Here is a 20,893-nt window from a genome sequence, read left to right on the forward strand (position 1 = left end):
TTACGAAGGGAAGCTGAAAAAAAAGGTAAGAAAATTGTGCCTTCGAGCATCCAGGTGTTCCAAAAGATTGGAGAAAGTCCCAAGTGCTGCCTGTAAAGATCAGACACAAACTGCATTATTGCATGCACCAGATCATACACTCAAACTGAAGTAAATACAGAAAGGCAGATTTTCTTGGTCCTTTTACACACTAATATGATTTTGCCTTGAAACTCTGAATAGGAAGACATACATACTAAAATATTAGTATTTTAAGCTATTGTGTCCACGTCTCAACCGATTGTCAGGTTAAAAAAAATTTGTCTTAACCTACTGTTACCATTCTCAGAGGCCACATCCACGTCAGCCAAACCTACCATGTGGTAGTGTTATGTTTGCACCATCAATGATTGCTTGTGCCAGTTCGTGATCATTGCTCTCGAAAGCGTGTGCAGCAGCCTTGAGGGCATCCCAAATCTCCTTGCGGCCTTCGAAAGCTGGCGCTGTGTCCCAAAACTCATCCCTCTTACTGCGCAACTGTCCGTCTGTCATGGGGTAATCGCTTTTCCATTTCGGCTTCTCTTTCTTCAAGGGCTGATTACGACCGAGAGCAACTGCGGGGGAGAAAGAGGAAGGGAAATTAATAATAATAACAGCACGAAATTACTGAAGTGCCCTTTGGTTGTTCTGTTCAGGTTCTACAGAGCTAAAGTTTACTTCCTGGCAATCCGAACTCTTTTTTGTCCACCTCCACCGAGGCATCACCTCCCTTTCCCTAAACTCAAAGTTGGTTTGACCTCTTGGAAAAATGGAGGAGCTGCATCCTGCTTGCTGATTTCATCTGGAAATCCAGAAATCCATCAAGCTTTAAAAAGTGGTTACCTCATTCACAATAAACACAAAAGCATTTGTTATTTCATTTTACCTACAGCTATTTTTATGTAATAGCCAGTTAAGAAAATCACATAGGTATAAAGTTGGTAGATTAAGACCCTCTGCTCACTTTAAATTCCAGCACTGCCAAGTCTGTTCCAAACCATTCTCTTTCATTTGTGTGAGTGAGTAAAGGATTATTTCAACTTCTGTTGAAAAGAAAAGGAAAAAGAAAAGAGTAAACTTCAGTGCACACTGGGCATAATTTCTCCCTGCAAGAGTTAAAACTCCATTTCCTTTTCCATCCCCTTCCTCCATTCCCAAGCCCCCTTTTGAGGACAGTATGGGGAGGAGAGCAGTGACAAACCACAAACACAGTTCTCACCACGGCTCAATACCACAAAGCCTTGGATACACAGTATAAACGTCTCCAGAGGAAATGAATTGTCCTTCAACAGTTAAAACTAAATTTGAGGGTGTTTACAGCTGAAAACAAGCAGCCCCCTCCATGGCACAGAAACTGGGTGATGGTTACTAAATGCTCCTGAAACACAGGAAAGCTGCACAGGGCTGAAGTCAATTAAGTATCCCTGCAAGAGGATACTGGAGAATCAACTTGATGCTCTCCATGAAGAGCCACTGCTGTCCCAAGAGAGCAGAGGAACCCCAGCTGCCATCAGGCCAGGGAAGGATGAAGAGATTCTGCCTGTCATCCCACATCCACGTTACCAAGGCCAAATTATCTCTTACAGGAACAAGGCACCACAGCTGCCATGATATCAAAGCCTGCAGAGCAAAGCTGCTGCTGATCAGGTGCTCCTGGATAGTCTGCATGGATGGGAGAGCACCAGGACAAACAAGGGTTTAAATTTAGTATTCTGTATACCACGCACATCCTTAGAGATAATAAGAAATACTTCCTGTCTCCAGACCTTCTTATTTTTCTGGGAGAAAGCTGACAATAGCTGACAAAACCCCTCATATCTGTCCTCAATCTTACTCTATCTGGTTTTCAGTGGAAGAACAGTGTAATGTCCAAATATTTTTCATAGTCCTTAATCGAGACGTAGGCTCTATCTCTACAGTTAACCACAAATCATATTTATGGCCAAGAGTGTGTGGGGGGTGAGGGACATAAAAGTCAATATATCAGAAATACTGAGTTCAGTTAGGCTGTAACATTTTGCAAACACAGTATTTAATTCAAATATTGCCTCTCCTTCCTTGATTTTTTTTTTTTTTGGCACAGAGGCACTTAGCTGTTCTCAGAATAGCCCTCAACACCAAGCACTGGGTCTCAGGGTTGACCACCAGTGCCTGGTGTTGTAGCAAGACATTCCAACTTCACACAAGCTTTAAGGAGACTAAAACCTACACATACGAGGTTCAGCCACACACCCTTAAACAATCTGACTCCATATGACCATAGAATTATCTACTTTGTAACTCAAAATGACAGACACGCTTATGAACCTGAGGTGTAAGTCACTGAAAATAGGATTTTAAAAAGAATTCCTGATGGTAAGGTGACATTGTCAACTATGCAAAGGCATGAGCCTTCTCTGGATTAGAAAAAATCATAGCAGAATCATAGAACGGCCTGGGTTGGAAGGGACTTACCTTAAAGATCATCTCATTCCACCCCCTACCATGGCAAGGGACACCTTCCACTAGACCAGGTTGCTCCAAGCCCTGTTCAACCTGGCCTTGAACACTTCCAGGGATAGTGCAGCCACAACTTCTCTGGGCAACCTGTGCCAGGGCCTCACCACCCTCAGAGGGAATATTTTTTGTCTAATATTCAATCCAAACCTACTCTCTCTCAGTCTGAAGCCATCCCTCCTTGTCCTGTCACTCCAGGCCCTTGTCCAAAGTCTCTCTTCATCTTTCTTGCAGGCTCTCTTCAGGTACTGGAAGATCATAATTAGGTCACCCCAGAGCCTTCTCTTCTCCTGGCTGATCAATAGCAATTCTCTCAGCTTTTCCTTATAGGAGAGGTGCTCCATCCCTCAAAACAACTTGGTGGTCTCCTCTGGAGGAGATATTTGCATGGAAACAAAGTCAGATGACAATTAAAAGTAAAAAATGACAATCACATGGCACACATATACTGACTCCAGCTGTTATTCTGTATCCCATGCAGAAACTAACAATAATAAACTTCTGAATCCTTTCAAGTGACCACAAACATTTATTGCTCTTTGTTTCCATGGGATTGCTTCCATGAGATTGCTTCCATCCATTTGCTTTTCAAAGAAGTGCTGACCATTTAACAGATTTCAGAACAGCAAACCCAAGTGTTTACAAAACACCAAGTTTCCTGGCAAAGCCTGGCTGTTCCCAGTCCAAGTCTCAGCTGAGCACACACAAGCTGGGAGATGATGATGGGGCAGCCTAAAACAATGGTGAAGGAGGCAGCCCTGCATGCATTAAACAGTATATTATGAAATTGCAAAAACATATGTGGGAAAACACTTGAACAAGAAATTGTTTCCTTATTAAGGCTTAGCAGTCAGAGCATGAACATTTCAGACAGACAGAACAGGACACTGTTAGAAATTTGGGTCAGTGGGCATCTTTTTTTCCATTCAACTTCAGCTAACATCTGTTTGCACGTACATTCAATGAATGTTAATTTATCCCACAGGGCCCCTTCCTTCTCCCTGAACATTAATTATGGAAGCAGGTTAAAGGCACTTTGTGCAGTCACGGCGGCGTTGCCTGTACCCAGCCCTGCCTGCCTGTTATCCAGCACCATGGAGGAAAATCCAACAGGCTATTTCTTTCCCTGCTTCCCCCTTTGCCCAAGACAGCATCCGCATTTATTGCTCTTCACTAGACAAGAATAGCAGGGGAGAGACTAAAGAGACAGAAATCTTAACAATCTCAAATAACTTCTCCCTCGAGACACGATCCTTCCTACATAGACAGCAGTGATGATAAACCCAGGGATGAATTCTATTTTTTTCAAGTTGGAAAGAAAGGTGATGGAAGAAAATGACTCTACAAATGCCTCAAAAGCCAAATTCGCTCTAACAAGCCATCCATCCCAGTACTAAGCCTTTAAACACAACTTGGCTTCATCACAAGCCAGTATTTAAGAAAGTCTTTAGCGTGTTTATAATTTATTAGAAGTGCTTCAAGAATCCCCAAGAAATCTTTATGCCTCTCCTGGAGAAATATTAATCTCTATCCAAATGTGTGGATAGATAGAGCAGAAGGGATACAAGAAACTCAAGACATATAAAAAGCCCTAATGTGTAAAAAGACCCAAATATTTCACTTTCCGCCCCATGCCTTGGTCACTACAGCAGAACATCACTACATGAATTTCTACAAAGTTTTGGACCACATCAAAGGACTTTCCCTCTTTCTGTAATAAGGCTGATAAAGAAACAAACATCAACAGTCTGAAACACTTTCTCAAGTATTTACAGTGTCAGTTTTCTATCCCTCACTTTGGAAGCAAACTAGAGCTCAAAAGAAAACATAGGCTTCATTTAAGACCATACACATCAGAGGCACAACCAGCTTGCAAGATCTGGAAGAGAAAGTAACATCCACATTAATTTTTCATCTTACACCACTTCAACATAAGTAAGAAATTATTAATATGCTGCTTGAAAACAGGAATTGTTTTATAAATGCCAAGAAGGCACCTTCCCTCAGAGGCAATACTGAAATTCGTCGTCTCAATGGATGGCAGTGGTTGATATTTTTGGCAAGAGATTTATTTAGAAGGGAATATGAAAACCGTTAAGAGTCTACTTTTTAAAAAGATCAGCACATTAGTGACAGTCCAAAATAAGTTAGGTTGTTCTTGCTTCAATTGCTCACAAGTGGTGTAGTGCATTCCAAAGAGGGGTAAGAAGTTCACAGAATCCAACACCTCCAAGATCATCGAGTCTAACCTTTGACTGAACCCCACCTTGTTAACTAGACATTGGGACAGGGAGGTGGTGAAATCACCATCCCTGAAGGTGTTTAAGAAACAACTGGGCATGGCACTCAGTGCTTTGGTCTGACCACCATCTCCGTGGGCAGTTCCAATGTCTAGCTAACAAGGTGGGGATCAGTCAAAGACTGGACTCGATCTTGGAGGTCTTCTCCAACCTAAATGATTCTGTGAACCTGTTTAATACCTCAAACTAACCTAAGAACAGCAGCAGACAAGCCACAGGCTGTTTCTGTCCTATCTATAGGATTTAGCAGCATATAATGTTTTTACTACACAGGTAGAGTACCACCCCAGGATCCTCGACATAGCTACTACTGTTTGCCCCACTAAGCTCCTAGCAAACTACAAAGTCTTTTTTTTCAGAAGGAAAGACATATTTCTCCAGTCCTTGCAGATGTTCTATAACCTGATGGGTGAAGATTTATTTCCCTTCTCTACAGCTTCCCATCAAAGCAATGGAATCAGTAAGGTTATCTATGCTTCTTTTGAGTGAGCTTATGCAAATAAATCTGGATATTTAAATCAGTTTCTTAACAGAATGTCAAAAAATGTCTACGTAGAACTACTTCTTTAACAGTTGGTGTGTTTGTTATGTCGCTCTCACTGTGGATCACAGTACTGTCACCTCCTCCAGAGCGGGCCAGATGAGCAGGAGCAGCTGGTAACACAAGAGTCTCATACTAAAAGCCAATATCCAGCTAAAGCTTTCATAATTCCTAGCTTATATACCCATGAACTATAGCACTCGATAATCAAATTGGATAACATTTCTGCCTCAAAGGGCTTTCTGTCAAATCAAATACCACAAATGCAACAAGCTGAATGAGCCATCAGACAGTTTAGAGCCTCTGGAGAAGGGCAGGTGGACCTTTGCTTCAAGTGCAAACCAGATCTTCCTCCTTCCCCGTTATGGATCAGACAGGTAACCCTGTAAGACACCCCACAAGATGTGTTCCCCTGATAAAGCCCAGAGTTATCTCTAACAACTGAGCTAAAACCTGAAGCATTTGGGGAAACATCCCCTTTGCTGTCAGTCAGTCTTACATGAGCTTTTCCCTCCCACCCCATTTCTTGGAGCATCTTTCACCTATTTCTAAAAATAGCATTAGGAATAAAATTTGGCATGTTAAATCCATGCAAGTGCTCCACAGTGAATTTCTTCCTTTTCCCTCAAAACAGAAGCATATGTTGCTTGTACCATTAGTCTTTTACTGCTCTTGTAAGTCGGGGGAAACTGTCCCAGTTTGGTCAAAGCATCTGTTGGAAAAGTTTCCGTGCACACAGAACCCACCCAGGGCATGGAGACCCTGGCAGTGCAGTCCCCAGAAGGAGACATCTGGACTGGACTGGAGGCCCAAAGCTGTTGATCTCCAGGTATCCACCTCTGACTGTGTGCCTGTGCTTCCACACAGATGTGTGGGAAGACAGACACACAATCAGAAACAAGCACTGGACCAGCACAGAGAGACCCTCAACCAGCAGAGCATGAGCTATGAGCAGATAGAGGCAAGTATTCAAAGATCAAAATGTTGAAATTATATCAGCATTAGGAAAATCTGGCAATATATGATAATACTTTCTTTTTTAATTTCATTTTGATTAAGAAAATACCTAAGAGATAAAGACAACTGTTTAAGTGTGGAGAGATGATGAAGATTTGGAATGAACTGTGAGGAAAGGAGCAGGAGTGCCCAACAGAAGTGCTAAGGAAGGATAAAAAAATCACCACAACAGTCTATCTGAATGTTCAGAAACTGTTCTCAGTGGAAATGTTGGGATTTGAGGATGGTCAGGCTTCATGGGAGGAGGACAGAAACAATAAGCCAGCAAAGAAAGAACACTGACCAAGGCCTGCAGAGGCTGAGGCCAGTGAGGAGAACATGGCACACATGCCCTATTTGGTTTGTTAAACTGTAAACACTCACAGCTTCAACAGGGAAAGCAAAATCCTCCCAGGGAGACACAGTCAGAGAAACAGAGAAACAGTGATGGGTAATGACTTGAAGCCAGTCAAGAGAAACAAACTAAATGTTTTACACATTGAACTAATAATCAAAAATATTTTCTTTACACGATTGCTTCCCTGTTGAGGATCAGTTGCTAACAAAGTACTTTTCTAAGACAAATTAAATGCAAGTAACAGTTCACTACCCATAAAGTTTCTTTTAGTAATAGTCCCAAGGGCTTCCCTCCCCACAATCAGTGAGTAGTATTCTACTTAAATCAAATGAGTTGCATTTCAGATCTATTTGGTTCCAATTTCCTCATAAGGTATCTTGTAATTTGGTATCAATATCTAGACACAGTTCATCCTAACATTTTCTTTGCATCATTCTCTAGTGTAATCCTTCCAGCAGCTGAATTACAATAGTGCTTGGAAGAGTCAGTACAAAGGAGAGGTGCAGAAAACCAAGGAAACCAGGGAGGGGGCAAGGGAAAATGTATTGCATCTAAGCAGCAAACAATTTGAATTACATTAAGTAGCATAGGCTTACACAATTTAAATTACCTTAAGTAGCACAGGCTTACCCAACAACAGGAAAATGGCAGAATCTTTTCTCTTATTGCTAGTTTTCAGCATTTTTATTTCTTAAGGTGGTTATGTTTTTTCAAGACAATATTTTGGAAAGGAAGTGACACTGGACAGTGTTAAAGATTTACAAATGAAATAATTCACTGGACAATTAGGTTTTCCTAATGAGAAAATAAAGGAGCACCCAGATTTTATATATACAAAAGCAATACCTATTACTGCAGTGCTGAGAGCCTTCAGAGTAGTGTAACATTTCTAGAGCCCCTGTGTGAGCTCTCCAAATGCTGTGTGTAGATAGACAGACAGACAGATATAAAGACAACGCTTGAAACTAAGACAAGTTTTAATTTCCTTCATGAAAGGAAAAAGGGTAAAATGAACACTACAAGAAAAACTACATCTCCTGATAGAAATTCAAGTTATATCTTTAAGCAGTTGCATAATAAAACACCAGGCTACGGACTCAAAGTCACGTTATAAAGGTTGATCACCATCACTTAAAGTCAAGCCTGTGCTCCCACGTGAGCCACCTGCCAGACATGCCATGTGCTGGTGTTAAATGATGTATGTGGTCCCTCTGGGGTCCAAAGGAGGGGGTCATCAATCACTTGTGCCACCCCGGTGTTCAAAGCCAACCAGGCAAAGAGCGCTGTGTCTCAAAGCAGGAGCAGGGAATGCACCTTCCCTGTTTCTCCAGTCTGTCCTCAACTCTTACCCAACACCTTCCTCCAAAATGATTTAATTGAATAGAAGAAACTGTAGCAAGTAAAATGCAAGTTACTCTGGTAATTCCAGGCAGCTCTGAACAAGTCGTACAGGCACGACACTTCCCTGCCTCTCTGCCTACATGAAGCACTAAATCTTCACCAACTCAATCCAGAGGCTTCACAGCGTGAGATATAAAACACATGAGATGATGTATGAATAAGGGTGTATGAATGTGCTGGACAAAGAGAAAAATTGTCTCTAATTACCAGCTATGACACCGTATTTTCCATTTCTCCCATCATTTTCAACAGCAACTGCAGAAGAAATCAAGAGAGCTTGGTATTTCCAGGCAGCTCATCACTCATCGCCCCTCACTTTTCAAAGAAGCCAGAAGTGTTGCAGCAAGAAATAAAAGCTTCAGCTTTTGAAATCTTCTCCCCCGATGGTATTCCAGATCCAAACATCCCACACCTCATCCCAACACATGCAGGATCTGTTCAGATGACCAACAGTCTGCTTTGCACTGGGATATGCTGTAACAACACAGGTCGCCTCCCACAGAAATTGAAACCAGGTCAGTGTATTTTGTCTAATGTGAGGTGCATTCACAGCCCAGAGCCAGCTGGCAAGAGGTGAACTTCAGCCTCCAGTCTGTTTGTGAAGGTTTTATGAGGACAATTCCTCTGCAAGAGCAGGACAGCAAAGCACTGGTTACAAACACTTGGGGTAAGCGGTGGTGGATAGAGCAATAATGCAAACAAAGCCCCTGTGAAGTTGCATGCTGTTATTTGCCTCAACACTCCAAAGAGTACTTTTCAAAGAAAAATTTTTGCATTGGTCTCCCACCAAAAGCTCAGCACTACTTCCCAGACTTGATTCTAAGGCTTTATTATAGAAAAAGCCAGAGAGGGACTTTCCATCAGGAACTGTTAGTGTCAGGACCAGGTATAATAGGTTCAAACTAAAAGAGGAGACACTGAGGTTGGATATACAGAAAAAATTATTGTGAGGGTGGAGAGGCCCTGGCTTGGGTTGCCCAGAGAAGCTGTGGCTGCCCCATCCCTGGAAATGTTCAAGGCCAGGCTGGACAGGGCTTGGAGCAACCTGGGATAGTGCAAAGTGTCCCTGCCTGTGGCAGGGGGTGGAACGAGATGAGCTTTAAGGTTCCTTCCAACCCAAACCATTCTATGATTAACAGTTTACAAAAGCTCTGTGGTTGCTCCTGAGCCCTGCCTGCCCACTCAGCTTCCTGCTGGAAGCACAGGCAGAGGAGTTCTCGATCATCTCAGTTAAGGTTCTGATACAACATCTCTTCTCTGGACAGAGAAAAATGCCTGAGCATCAGACACCTTTGTGGAGTCACCACATCCTACTGCCTTGGTCAAGGGGTGATCAGAGATGAAGAAAGAACACTGCCAGGCAGGGCAAAGGACAGATGATGCCCATCTGTCTCTATTATATCCCATCATAGGAATCCTAGAGCCACAAATTCTCCTTCCACACAGTAGGAAAAACAGCAGTAGCTGTTTGGTTGCTCAGTGTCAGCTTCAGCCTCACAGGGAAGTTCCAGCAGTACTGTGGTGAAATAGCTTTGAGGGACAGACATTATCAACACAATTACATGTCAGCACTGCTTACGCTGGAATTTAAACTGTTCCTGTCTTTGGCAGATGAATGTTTTCAGCTGGATACAGAACAGGATGAAGATTTACCCATTCCCAAATCACAGTGTGCAAGCACCAAGACCTTTAATCTGTTATCATCTACAGTGCACAACTAGACTATCTTTTTTAAAACCTATGACAAGAACCATTAAGGAAGCTGTCAGCAACATGAAAAATACTCTAGTTGAGATAGGCTGCATAAAGTACATGCTTCTTTTGACTTCTGCAAAGCATAGCTTAAGCTAAAACTCAATTGTAGCTGAGGGCTTGGCACCAAGGCAGCATCTCACATGCAAAACAAATGCACTATAGAGCACAGCAGAGCTGTAAGAATGCAGTAAAAATGCACAGACATTACCTAAAAGAAAAAAAAAACAAAACACCCCAGTGACTTCTGTATCTCATGATGAGGAAGAATGTAACTCAGCAACTTCACTTTTAAAGTACTAAAACCCTTTTGTACCTTCCCCTTGATTCAGTTAACAGGGAAACTTTAGACACATCAGATAAAAGTGTAAAAGGTGAGTTCCTCTGACTGGACAACCTTGTGCCAGTGCATTGCCGTGATGTGGGCACCTGCCTGCTGCTCTGTGAGAGTTTACTGGAGGCTGACATCACAGAAACACAGAATGATTTAGGCTGGAAAAGAGCTCCAAGACCATGGAGTCCAACCTCTGACCGATCATCACCTTGTCAACAAGACCAGAGCACTGAGTGTCCAGTTGTTTCTTCAACACCTTCAGGGAAAAGGAACAGCATCAAAGAACTTAAAATTGCAAGTGCTTCCCTACACACTGACAGCTGAGTTCTGCATGCTTTGAGCAAGGCCCAAATTAGGGTCTGGCTCAGCAGGGTTTAAAACAAAGCTTTGCTTTTATGCTGGCCTAAGCCATGGGAGCAGTGTGGGCAGTGCTGGCCTCTGTCAAGCAGCCACAGCCCGACCACACAAGGCCACCACAAATCCTCCGAGTTGGTGACAGACAGGGACATCTGCTGTACATCTGGGCTGTGTTTAACACACCATGAGTATTTCCAACACTAGCAAAATTTTCATGGGGAAAAAACCCCAATCGAACAAACAGTGAAAGGCAGCCCTATCTTTTGCGCTGCCAGAATTACATAAAATATTAGACTGACAATTATTTTAAATAATGCAGCCCACTCCACCCTGATGAGGTGTGACCACGCTGAAAGCCAGCAGGCACACCCCAAGCAGGTCCATGTTCATTGTGTGTACACATGATGCTGAACCTTCTGAAGACCTTCTGGATGATGCCACCAGGGGATTTACTTTAATACGACAAGTAAACCCAGATTTCATAAGAATCATAGAATGGTTTGGGTTGGAAAGGGACCTTAAAGATCATCTTGTTCCAACCCCCCTGCCCTGGGCAGAGACACCTTCCACTAAACCAGGTTGCTCCAAGCCCTGTCCAACCTGTTCTTTTAACACTTCCAGGGATGGGGCAGCTACAACTTCTCTGGGCAACTTATGCCAGGGCCTCACCACCCTCACAAGGAAGAATTTCTTCCTAATATCCAATCTAGCCCTACTCTCAGTTTGAAGCCATTACCCCTTCTATCACTACATGCTCTTGTAAAACATCCCTCTCCATCTTAGGTTTTCCCCTAAAGTAAAATTGCTTCGGAGGAGCTGCAGAAGTCAGCACAATTCTCAGATCCCATCTCAGCACAGTGTTAATTTGCATCAGGCTTGGTTGAATTAAACCCTTCCACAAAATTCTGAAACTCAGCAAGGTCTGTGTAATACAAGGTGTAATGCATGAGGCAGATGGCCAGTTTCAGGTTCCCAAGGACTACTTGGGTGAACATGGCACTGCTGGCCATGTCACTTCTGCCAAGCACAGCAGTCACAAATTCCAGAAGGGAACGAATAAAAAAAGCCTCCAAGTTGGTAACTGGTTTTGCAATGACCAATAATTAAATTAGCTTAGTTAAAGGATCTAACACCACGTCTTGAATTTATTCCAGTGTCACAGTTATTGGCAGGGATAAAGTTTCACATTAGCCAATTAACTAAATGCACTATTACTGTATCTCAGCTGCTTAAGCTCATCAGTTAATTAAGAGCTCAGTATAAGCTGAAAATAGGACTCTTACCTGACACACATACCAAACATACACTATATTAACAACTTAATTTTACAGTTCCATATTACATTCCTCAGGTGCCATTTGGAAAACTGAAAGGCAATTGCTTGCTTTAAAGAACAGGTGAAAAACACATAAGCAAACATTTACAGATTTAATCTAAGAAATTGTATTTCTTAGAATGATACTTGCTGTTTTATTAAGTTCTATTTTACAAGGTAGTTTCTCATGATAAAGTTAGCATTTCACACTCATTACAAATCAATCTTTGGATGCTTTCAACTTGGTTCCTATTTAAGAAGTGTTTTATAGAACCAGAGAACAGATTGGGTAGGAAGGGACCTTTAAAGGTCATCTAGTCCAATCCCCCTGCACCTACCACTCATCTTCCCAAGGATTATATGCCCTTGGCATTTCTGAGGAGTGGGTCTGACAGTGCTGGGTCTGAACAAGGCAGATCTGTGAGCACAGAGCTGTGCCAGACACCTACAGACAGATGTGCAACGGTGGGATAACACATCCTTGATGTTCCTCAGATGTCAAGCTGCTTTCTGCAAAGTAATCTCTCAACCAGCCCTTAACAGTAGGTGGTGATGTCTTTAACAGCTGTCAAGTCAGCCTGTCACACAGAGCACCAGCACACCAGTGATTCAGTAGCAGAAAATCCAATACCCCACTTGTTGAAGTTTATCCTTTCAGGTCACACAGCACACATCATGACACCATGGCTTAAGACACCAAGGCTACTTAAGACTGCCCCAGAATATGGACTTCTACCACCAAGCCCATCTTTTTGGAGTATCAGTCCTTCCTGGTACGTTTACAGTCACAAGATTAAAAAAAACTCAAACATTCAAGGCCTTGCAAGAGTGAGACTTTATTGTCCATGTCAGGTTGATTTAAAAAAAAAATAAAAATCAACACATTATGGTCTAGTTGACAAGGTGGTGATCAGTCAAATGTTGGACTCAATCTTGGAGGTCTTTTCCAATCTAAATGATTCTATGATTAGTAAAAAGCAATTTGTCCTGACATTAACAAATCAGTATGACCACAGAAACTAAATGATCACAGCACTGAGCCTCCAAACAGCGAGGCACCAAAAGAACTAGGAAAGTTCCATTTTAATGTTCATCCACTTGACTGTGTCCACTGCAATAGAGCAGGGCAGAAGTCTGACAGATTGGTGGCTTAACGCCCCAGCGAAACCCAAAAACATTCATTTACTTCTCTTTTATAGTCAATACTTTCTGGATCCGTAATCTAGTTAATAAGCTTGAAAATTTATTCATGGAACTACATATGTTTCCAGTCTAAGCAAACTCCAGCCTCGAGTGCAAGAGCATGTCATCTAAAACAAGTGGGGAAAAAAAAAAAACAGCAAAGGAAAAATCTTGATGCAAGTTAGATTTTAAAATAAGGAATTTTGAAACTAAACTCCTATCTGTACATCTGGAAAGTTATCCCCCAAGAAACACCAGCACCCAAGACTGGATAAAGCCTGGCAGCTGGAAGATCCACAAGTGGTTGTAGCTGCCTTTTCAAAAACACTTATGACCTACCTCTTAGCCATAGGGAACTCCTACCTTTCAAGTACACATTTTGTTAGGAAATCATATTTATCCCAGATTTAGAGACAAGTAATAATACGTAAGGACATTAGTGGATTGCTCAGATAATTAGAAAAACATCCTCCATCTCCCTAAGCTGAGATGAAAAATGTGCAAATCTTTGTTGCAACTTGTATGTCTCATACATCCAGAGGAAAGAAAGAAACCTCTCCTGTAAATGGGAGCACTTGAACAAAGCAGCCTTAAAACTACATCCTTTCAAGGCCCTTTTATCCCCCTATGGATGTATTCAGGGAAAAAAATAGACCTATTACAGCCTATGGTCAAGGATTATTGATGTAACTGTAGAATGGTTTGAGTTGGAAAGGACCTTGAAGATCATCCAGTTCCAACCCCATGGACAGGGACACCTTCTACTAGACAAGGTTGCACAGAGTTCCATCCAACCTGTCCTTAAACACTTCCAGGGACGGGACATCCACTTCTCTGGTCTGTGTGAGTGAATCCAACTCTAAGAATTTAAAGGTGCACAAATTAGGAGCATAATCAAAGCAACCTCCCCTGAGCAACACCAAACACAGACATCAGCTCCTGCTGTGAACCTCCTTCTTGAGGAGCCTGTGGCTCTCTCTGAGACAGAAGGACCTTGGAGTAGAGACAGGAAACTGCCCTCTTCATTTAAATTGCTCAAATGAAGACAGATTAAAGTAGCCAGAGCCTTTCCACCTTTAGCAAATTAATCTGATCTCTTTCAAAATTCCCTGAGCACATAAGGCTTTAGCTCTATTAATGGCCTGGGTGATGCTTGTTCAGTGTTTCCAGCAGACACAGCAGCACATCCCTTAAGTAACTTCTCTTCCTTTCAAACGAAGGGAGCACTACGGAACATAATTTGATTGAAAACGCATTTAATTCTCAACAACTCAGGGCAAGCTAAAAACTGGCAGCACAATGATTATGTTGGCAACGCTCTCGGCTGTTACGTATCCACTAATAGCTGAAGTAGGTCTTGGCCACGGGCTATGCTTGTCTTTTCTAAAAAGGTGCTCACAGTAATGCTCGAAGGAGCTTATTTTTCCAGTGTCATCTACTCACAAGCAAAAGTAGTACTGTTTGTCAGGACAGATGTACTTTTCCTACTTTTCCCCCAACACTGTAGACAGGAGCAATATAATAGCAGATTAGAGTAAGTGTATGATGATTCCAGACTTGAGAGTTTCTGCAAGAAAAGTCTTTGATTCTGAGTTAAGGCAGAACTCTCCACTATTAGACAGACCCTCTTCTCACCCCTCCTCGGGAAAATAAGCTTAGTTTCAAATTTAAGGATGAGAACTTGAACTGGTAATGAGGGAAAATGCATTAGTGAAGAGAGTCTTATTTCAGCCTTTTGAAAACAAGAGCCTGTTGGTCCCATGGTTTTTCAGTGCAGGTATAATTATTTTTCAGTGAAGGGACCCCTCAAAGCATTGAGTAAAAAAAAAAAAATCCCACCCTAACCAGTTGATTGCTGGCTATAGAAGTTAGAATAATTCACAAAAATGGCTGGATGCAAATACATTGCAAATTCACTAATTACTATGCTCTAATGAGCAAACTATGCCCATGAAGTGCTGACTCTGCAGCTCTGATCAAGGGCATCTCAAACCCCAGACCCAGCAGAAGTGGGGGCACATTTCAGACCTGTCTAAAAGCTAAGGATGAACATGAGAAAAATGCACTATGAAATGTTCACACCTGAGTACTGTTCACACCAGCTCCCCCAGCTGAAAAGAGTCCAGTCATAGGGGCTCATTATTTAGCATCAAAAGTGTCTATAACACATAATAATCTGTGCTGAAATATCTTGATGGAAAAATGTTTTGTGAGAAAAAGGGTTCCTTATTTACCAACCTTCAACTTAGACAAGTAAAAGACGGAAAGTTTCAAAATACAAGAGAAGAAATTACACAGATACCTCAACCTGAATTGCATGGCAAGAGTTCCTTCAGCTGGAAAAAAATCACCCGACTAATTTATAATAATGCAATGAGACATGTGAAAGAAGGAAGGGTGAGTGCACTGAGCAGACAGAAGTTCACTTTATCAATGGAAGATGAATTCAGCTTGGAAATTTGGCAGGCAGAGCAATCAGATAGCGAGAGCATACTTGAGTAGGCAAACCTGGAAAGAGTTTCAAGACAAGATTAGATCAGTTGGTAGAATTTCTAAGACAGAATATTCTGTTTGACATTGCACTGAAGTAGGAGATACAGAAGCTTTTGCTGTCTTGGACTTTGCACAACCTTATTTTAAGCTGAATTGTCACTACTTAATAGCATAGGTTTTTAACAGGCTTGATTATCAGACAGCCATACTCTGGACATATCTTGCCAAAAAATGGCAAAGTAGGACACTGGCAGGAACCAAAATTCTTCCTCCCCCACTCCCAAATATCTATAATATTTTGCTAACTAATGTGAGCTCAATGTAAATGATTAACTCTTGGTAATAAGTTTCCCACCACAATAAGATAAAATGCTAATGATGTTCCTTTCATAGTCCTGTGGCACAATGTTTTCCCTGAATATAATTATCAGGAAAAGTACAATTGGAGTAAAAAAAAATTGCAGTTGCATTCCTAAGATAAAACACCTGTGTTCTTTGGCATGGATAAAGCAGAAAGAATTAATTCCATAAGTGAACAGTTCTACAGAACACAAAAGTAACACTTGTTGATTTTTCAAAGCAGTATTGTGAAAAGCTGTAAGCACCAATTTAAATATGTTTACTTATAAATTCTTGAGAAAAAGTTGCTCCCTGAGAACTCGTTGGGGCCAGTGTCGTTCCTTTGGTTCAGTTTATTGGGTGCCCATGAGCCAACACCACAGAGACCCAGACCATGACTCATACCTAGGCAGAGCACGATTCCAGCCCAAAGCCCAAAGAAACATGTTTTAAAGAGGAGACCAACAGGACAGAATCTATGAGAGACACACAGGGTGAAAACTCGGAGTTTTCCTTTAACTCTAAAAAGCACATTTTTATAGCATTTCTCTCCATAAGAAACAAAAGGTAGACAAGTTTTTGGAACCTATATCTAGACACATGGCATTATTTACATCATGATCTCTCCAAGGTGGTGGTGGTCCAGGCACTTCTAACACAGTTGAGAAGAACCTGGTATGTTTTCTAAAGGTTCATGCCTTTTGGAAGAAAAAAGGATACCCCAAATACAGTTAAAAGCGTTTTTAGAGGTTTACAGGAAAATAGTGTTTCCATACACTGGATTGGTTTATCTCATTTTGAGACAAATTGCACTGGTTTAGAAAATGTCTATCATGAGCCAGAGTTCAAGACCTAGAAGATTATTTACACCTAGAGGACTCTCATTCTGGTATTGCCTTGCAATACCAATCCACAACATCCACGCTCGCTTGTTTTGACAATGCTGCTGCTCCTTTTTTCTCCCAGAGGAGAGACTAAAATCATGTATTCCCTCTTGTTCCATTCTGAAGGAATTTCAGATAAAGCCAAAACCCGTGCCTGTAGTATTTTTGGAGCTATTTTAGTGCGGTAATATCAGCACAGCAGCTGAAGTGTCCTGGATACACACAAGGAACGTGCTTGTTTGGGATGCGCTAAGGCAGCGCTGGGATGTTGCAGTAACATCCGTGAGGCCATCCAATATGTGCCTGATTGAAAGCATGTGATGCTAATAAAGCAGTGAGATTTCAATACTCGTGGTTTTCTGTTGCAATCCAAGCTTTTTTGGCACCAGAACTAGTTTTAGATTTGGATAAACATACAATGGAGATCTAAAGATGTGAAAAGCCAACACACAAATGAGTAAGAGAACTTATCTCAAATGAGCATTTAAACCTGTCTTAGAATAATATCCAATATTGATCAGCACTTTACAGAAGATATTTTTGTTCTCTAAATGCTTGCATTTATAGCAACCCATGTTCTTTTAAAGTACTTCTGTAGGCACACAGCAAAAAAAAATTTTACAAAAAAAAAAAATAAAATCAGTCTGTTGTGTATTTTACCAAGCCAAGTTATCAACATGCAATTCATGAGTGAAATCCAACTCTTAAAAAAAAATAAAGTTTAAATAGCTATGTGACAGCTTTTCTCTTCTTCACCCTTCCAAGTGCTAAACCTCAGTTGGGACCTGTGATTTACCAACCGTTTAATGAGCAGGTTTGCTCATTACATGCGCTGGAGGTACGAAAATGCACAGGCAAAGGAAGAGATTCGCTCACCCTCAGCCATCAGGGCATTGGCATCATGTCCCAAACAGGCAACCAGACCAAATCTGGGAACAGTGAAGGATGCTGCTACTTGGAGGTGTGAAGCACTGGAGTGCTAAGCTTCATCTGAACGTATGTTTAACTACTGCTGCCACCAAATATAGGCTCCTTGTGAATACATCCAGCAGGAGCCAGGGAAATTGTTCATCCAACCTTCAGATAACGTTTATGGTTTCCAAACTATTTCACACGTATGCTACACTTTGCTTCCCATTAACACTTCCAAACTGCTTATTGCCCATGTCTTCTCACCCTTGCTTCAGTGCCTGTGTTAACAAGCTTGGAGCAGCCAGAGCCTGTGATGAGTAGAAATGGGACTTGTACCTGCACCAAAAAAAGCATCTAAAACATGTTTCCGTGTTCACAGACTTTGAGTGTCCCCTTCCCACTTTGAGCATGGTCCTTCTCATCCCCTCTGAAGAACAGGGATGCAGTGTAATGACTCAGAGAGCTTCAGAACCATTTGGCAGGTAGAGCATAACTGAAAACTAAACATTCTGCATTAAAGACGCTATTTTGACATACACAGCTTCTATGTGATGAAGAAAATGCATCCAAAACCACCCTAAAGGCATGAAGTTGTCCAGCATATATGACACAGGCAATGCTTTGCTATAGCTTTTCCAAGAAACACTTTGTGCAATACGTGTGAGTTGGCAATTTTTACTTCCATCATTTACCTTTTCTCCAGCCAGCCATTATCCTGTGATTGCTGATGCTCTGCAACAGGCTCAGGTGCTCCTGCAGCAGCATGTGGCCAAAAAACAATTGGTAGGAGAAAGTGGCATTCACCAGCTGCAGCTTCTATCTGCTATTTTGCAGGTACTCTTTTACAAAAAGACTGTATTTACCCATACAGGCAAGAAATCACAGGAGATGAGAGTTCTGTGGCAGTAAAATAAAGCAACAAAGTAAATGCCATGAAGAGATCCTTCTCCTGAATCCATAGTGCCCTTCATCACAGCATGAGAGCAGAAATTGAGCTTCATGACTGAATTTTAAAAATAGAAAGGTAACAAGCTTCCAACCCCAAAGTGCTGTGCTCTGCTTCCGATGCCATTTCAGGCCCTGAGAGTGCTCTCAAAGAGCACACAGCTCCACTGGGAAAAGGTGAAAAATGCCTTCCTACATAATATGTTGTCTGAACTAAGAGAATTATTTATGGTTGCTACATTTATTATACATTATTATAAACTGTAAGCTGTTATGAACTATGAAATGTTTATCATTTCACTGGATGAAAAATATCAACACTTTTCTATAAATAACTAAATTAATGTTAGACTGAATATATATGTTTTAAGAGTAAACTTTCCCTATTAAACATGTGTAAAGATAAATGCAATCTACAGCACTGTATGATACATTTTCACATTTTAGCCTCTAATCTTTTCCCCCTGGGCAGTACCTGTTCTTGCTGAAAACTACTGAAGCATTCTTCTCTACCATTTGTGAAGTGCCTTTTCTTTCATGTTTGAGAATGTGGGAAAACCACATGATAGATCATGCAGAAACTCCCCAAACCCCCTCCCTTCTACCTAATCTGCAGCACAAGGATGTCTTTATATATATATATGCATATATAAAATCCTTCAGCACATCTGATTTTCTACAGAAGCGAAGAATCATTTCTTCAGAACTGTGCCCATCTCCTCCCACAAATGGCTTTCAAGCAGGGCTTTGAATTTTCCTTTTTAAATCATGTTCACTAAGGAGAGGGGGGAGACTGGAAGAGGAAAGGACATTGAGAAAAGGCTGAAGGGAGGAGCTGTTAAACTGATCTAATACACAAGCACAGCAGCAAGGATCCCCATCCCCACCAGTATTTCTGCTTTATGAAGTACAATTTCCAAATGCTTTACTTTAGGCCTAATAGGTCAACTGGATGTAGAATAGCTCCTGCAAATTGATAGCATCCAATAATTGCTCATGCACTTATTACCTGCAGAACCTGCAATGCCCTTGCTTTCTCAGTGCTAGAAGTCTCAGGATGACAGTCTACTTATGTCATTTTAAATATTTAAGTTAGTCTAAGAAACTTCAGACCCATTCAATATTTAAGAGACTTTTTAATTTACTTCTAAGGTGGGAAACAGAACAAAAATGGTTTACACACAGTTTGCACTGCCCCATCTTTTGTCCACCTCTACTTGCACCAATCTGAGTGTGCCAAGAGAGAAAGCTACTCCCTGGCTAATAGCTGTGAGATCAGCCCAGGATCAGCACAGGGCAGCACATGGAAAATTCAGGTTCCAGCTGAACCTTAAATAAACCACATTAGACATTTTTCTGCACACAAGTCAAACAGTGCAATATCAAGTGACATTCTGTGCTATGGGTATTTTCACCTCAATGGTGCAATGAGCACTCATGCTGCTTTGGGGTGCATGAGGCATCGTGGTTTGGATCTAGCATTCTTGATAACTCAGTATGAAACACCAGATTAGAGTCTGCACTTTTCACACTGGAAACACAATCACCGTGTGAGGGGAAACCTTTTTGTTTTCTTAAAAAACAAGAAAATAAACCAACCATCCAACCAAAAAAATCCCCCCAAAAGCCCTGCACTTTATTTGCTTCTCAATTAGTGGAACATCTTTCTTTCTTCAAACTTTAGGTGCCCGCCAGACAACACACAGGCAGCAGATTAAACTGTAACTGAAAACCTCCGAGTGCAAACGAAGTGTTTCGTTCCACAGTCAGAAAACAGGTTACTGACTCCAGCTCTTTTATTCTTCCTTGCACTCCATCTGCTTCACACAACGGGTCACTCCATGCCTTTCCCTTCTGATTTTGGGTAATTGAGCTCATTGCTCTTGCCACGCTCCCTTGCCAAGCAATGCCAGGCACCAGCCTGTCACCAGTGGGACCAGCAGCCGTGGCACAGGCACATCCCCACACTCATCTGAGGATTCACCAGCCTGGCCAAGCCACAATACAAACACCAAAGGCATCACTGAGCAAACAGAGCCTGGAGGTTTTCAGTAACCAAAACAAGCAGATGCCTCAAAAACTCCCCATACCCATGGCACAGTACCCAAGGTCAGCACCTTTATACCCTCCAACTGGCAAGACATCCCTGAGAACCACCTCATGCGCCTGCTTGTTCTATTTTGTCTGCAATTACGATGACTACAGGTGTCTAAATGGAGCAGCTTTCCAAACTAGAATTAGGAAGATTTGGAAAGGCTCAATTTCATAAT

The 20,893-nt window shown here is 41.7% G+C and overlaps 1 protein-coding gene across 4 annotated transcripts in view; it reads right to left on the bottom strand.

Annotated features, from left to right (window-relative positions):
• UBTD2 (ubiquitin domain containing 2) overlaps window positions 1–20,893 on the bottom strand; it is a 51,408-nt gene that overhangs the window by 23,893 nt on the left and 6,622 nt on the right. The window contains exons 1-3 of one of the 4 annotated variants that reach the window (XM_018073639.2): window positions 10,179–10,300; window positions 983–1,061; window positions 357–593 (exon numbers count right to left, since the gene is read on the bottom strand). In XM_018073639.2, the coding sequence (XP_017929128.1) occupies window positions 357–531 (175 nt within the window). In that variant the 5' untranslated portion in view covers window positions 532–593; window positions 983–1,061; window positions 10,179–10,300. Of the gene's footprint in view, window positions 1–356; window positions 594–982; window positions 1,062–10,098; window positions 10,301–20,893 lie in introns of those variants that run through there. The other 3 variants (XM_018073637.2, XM_018073636.2, XM_018073638.2) reach the window with 3 other exon arrangements.

This window comes from Manacus vitellinus, unplaced genomic scaffold, assembly GCF_001715985.3.
Source record: "Manacus vitellinus isolate BGI_N305 unplaced genomic scaffold, ASM171598v3 scaffold_25_pilon, whole genome shotgun sequence".
Lineage (NCBI taxonomy): Eukaryota > Metazoa > Chordata > Aves > Passeriformes > Pipridae > Manacus > Manacus vitellinus.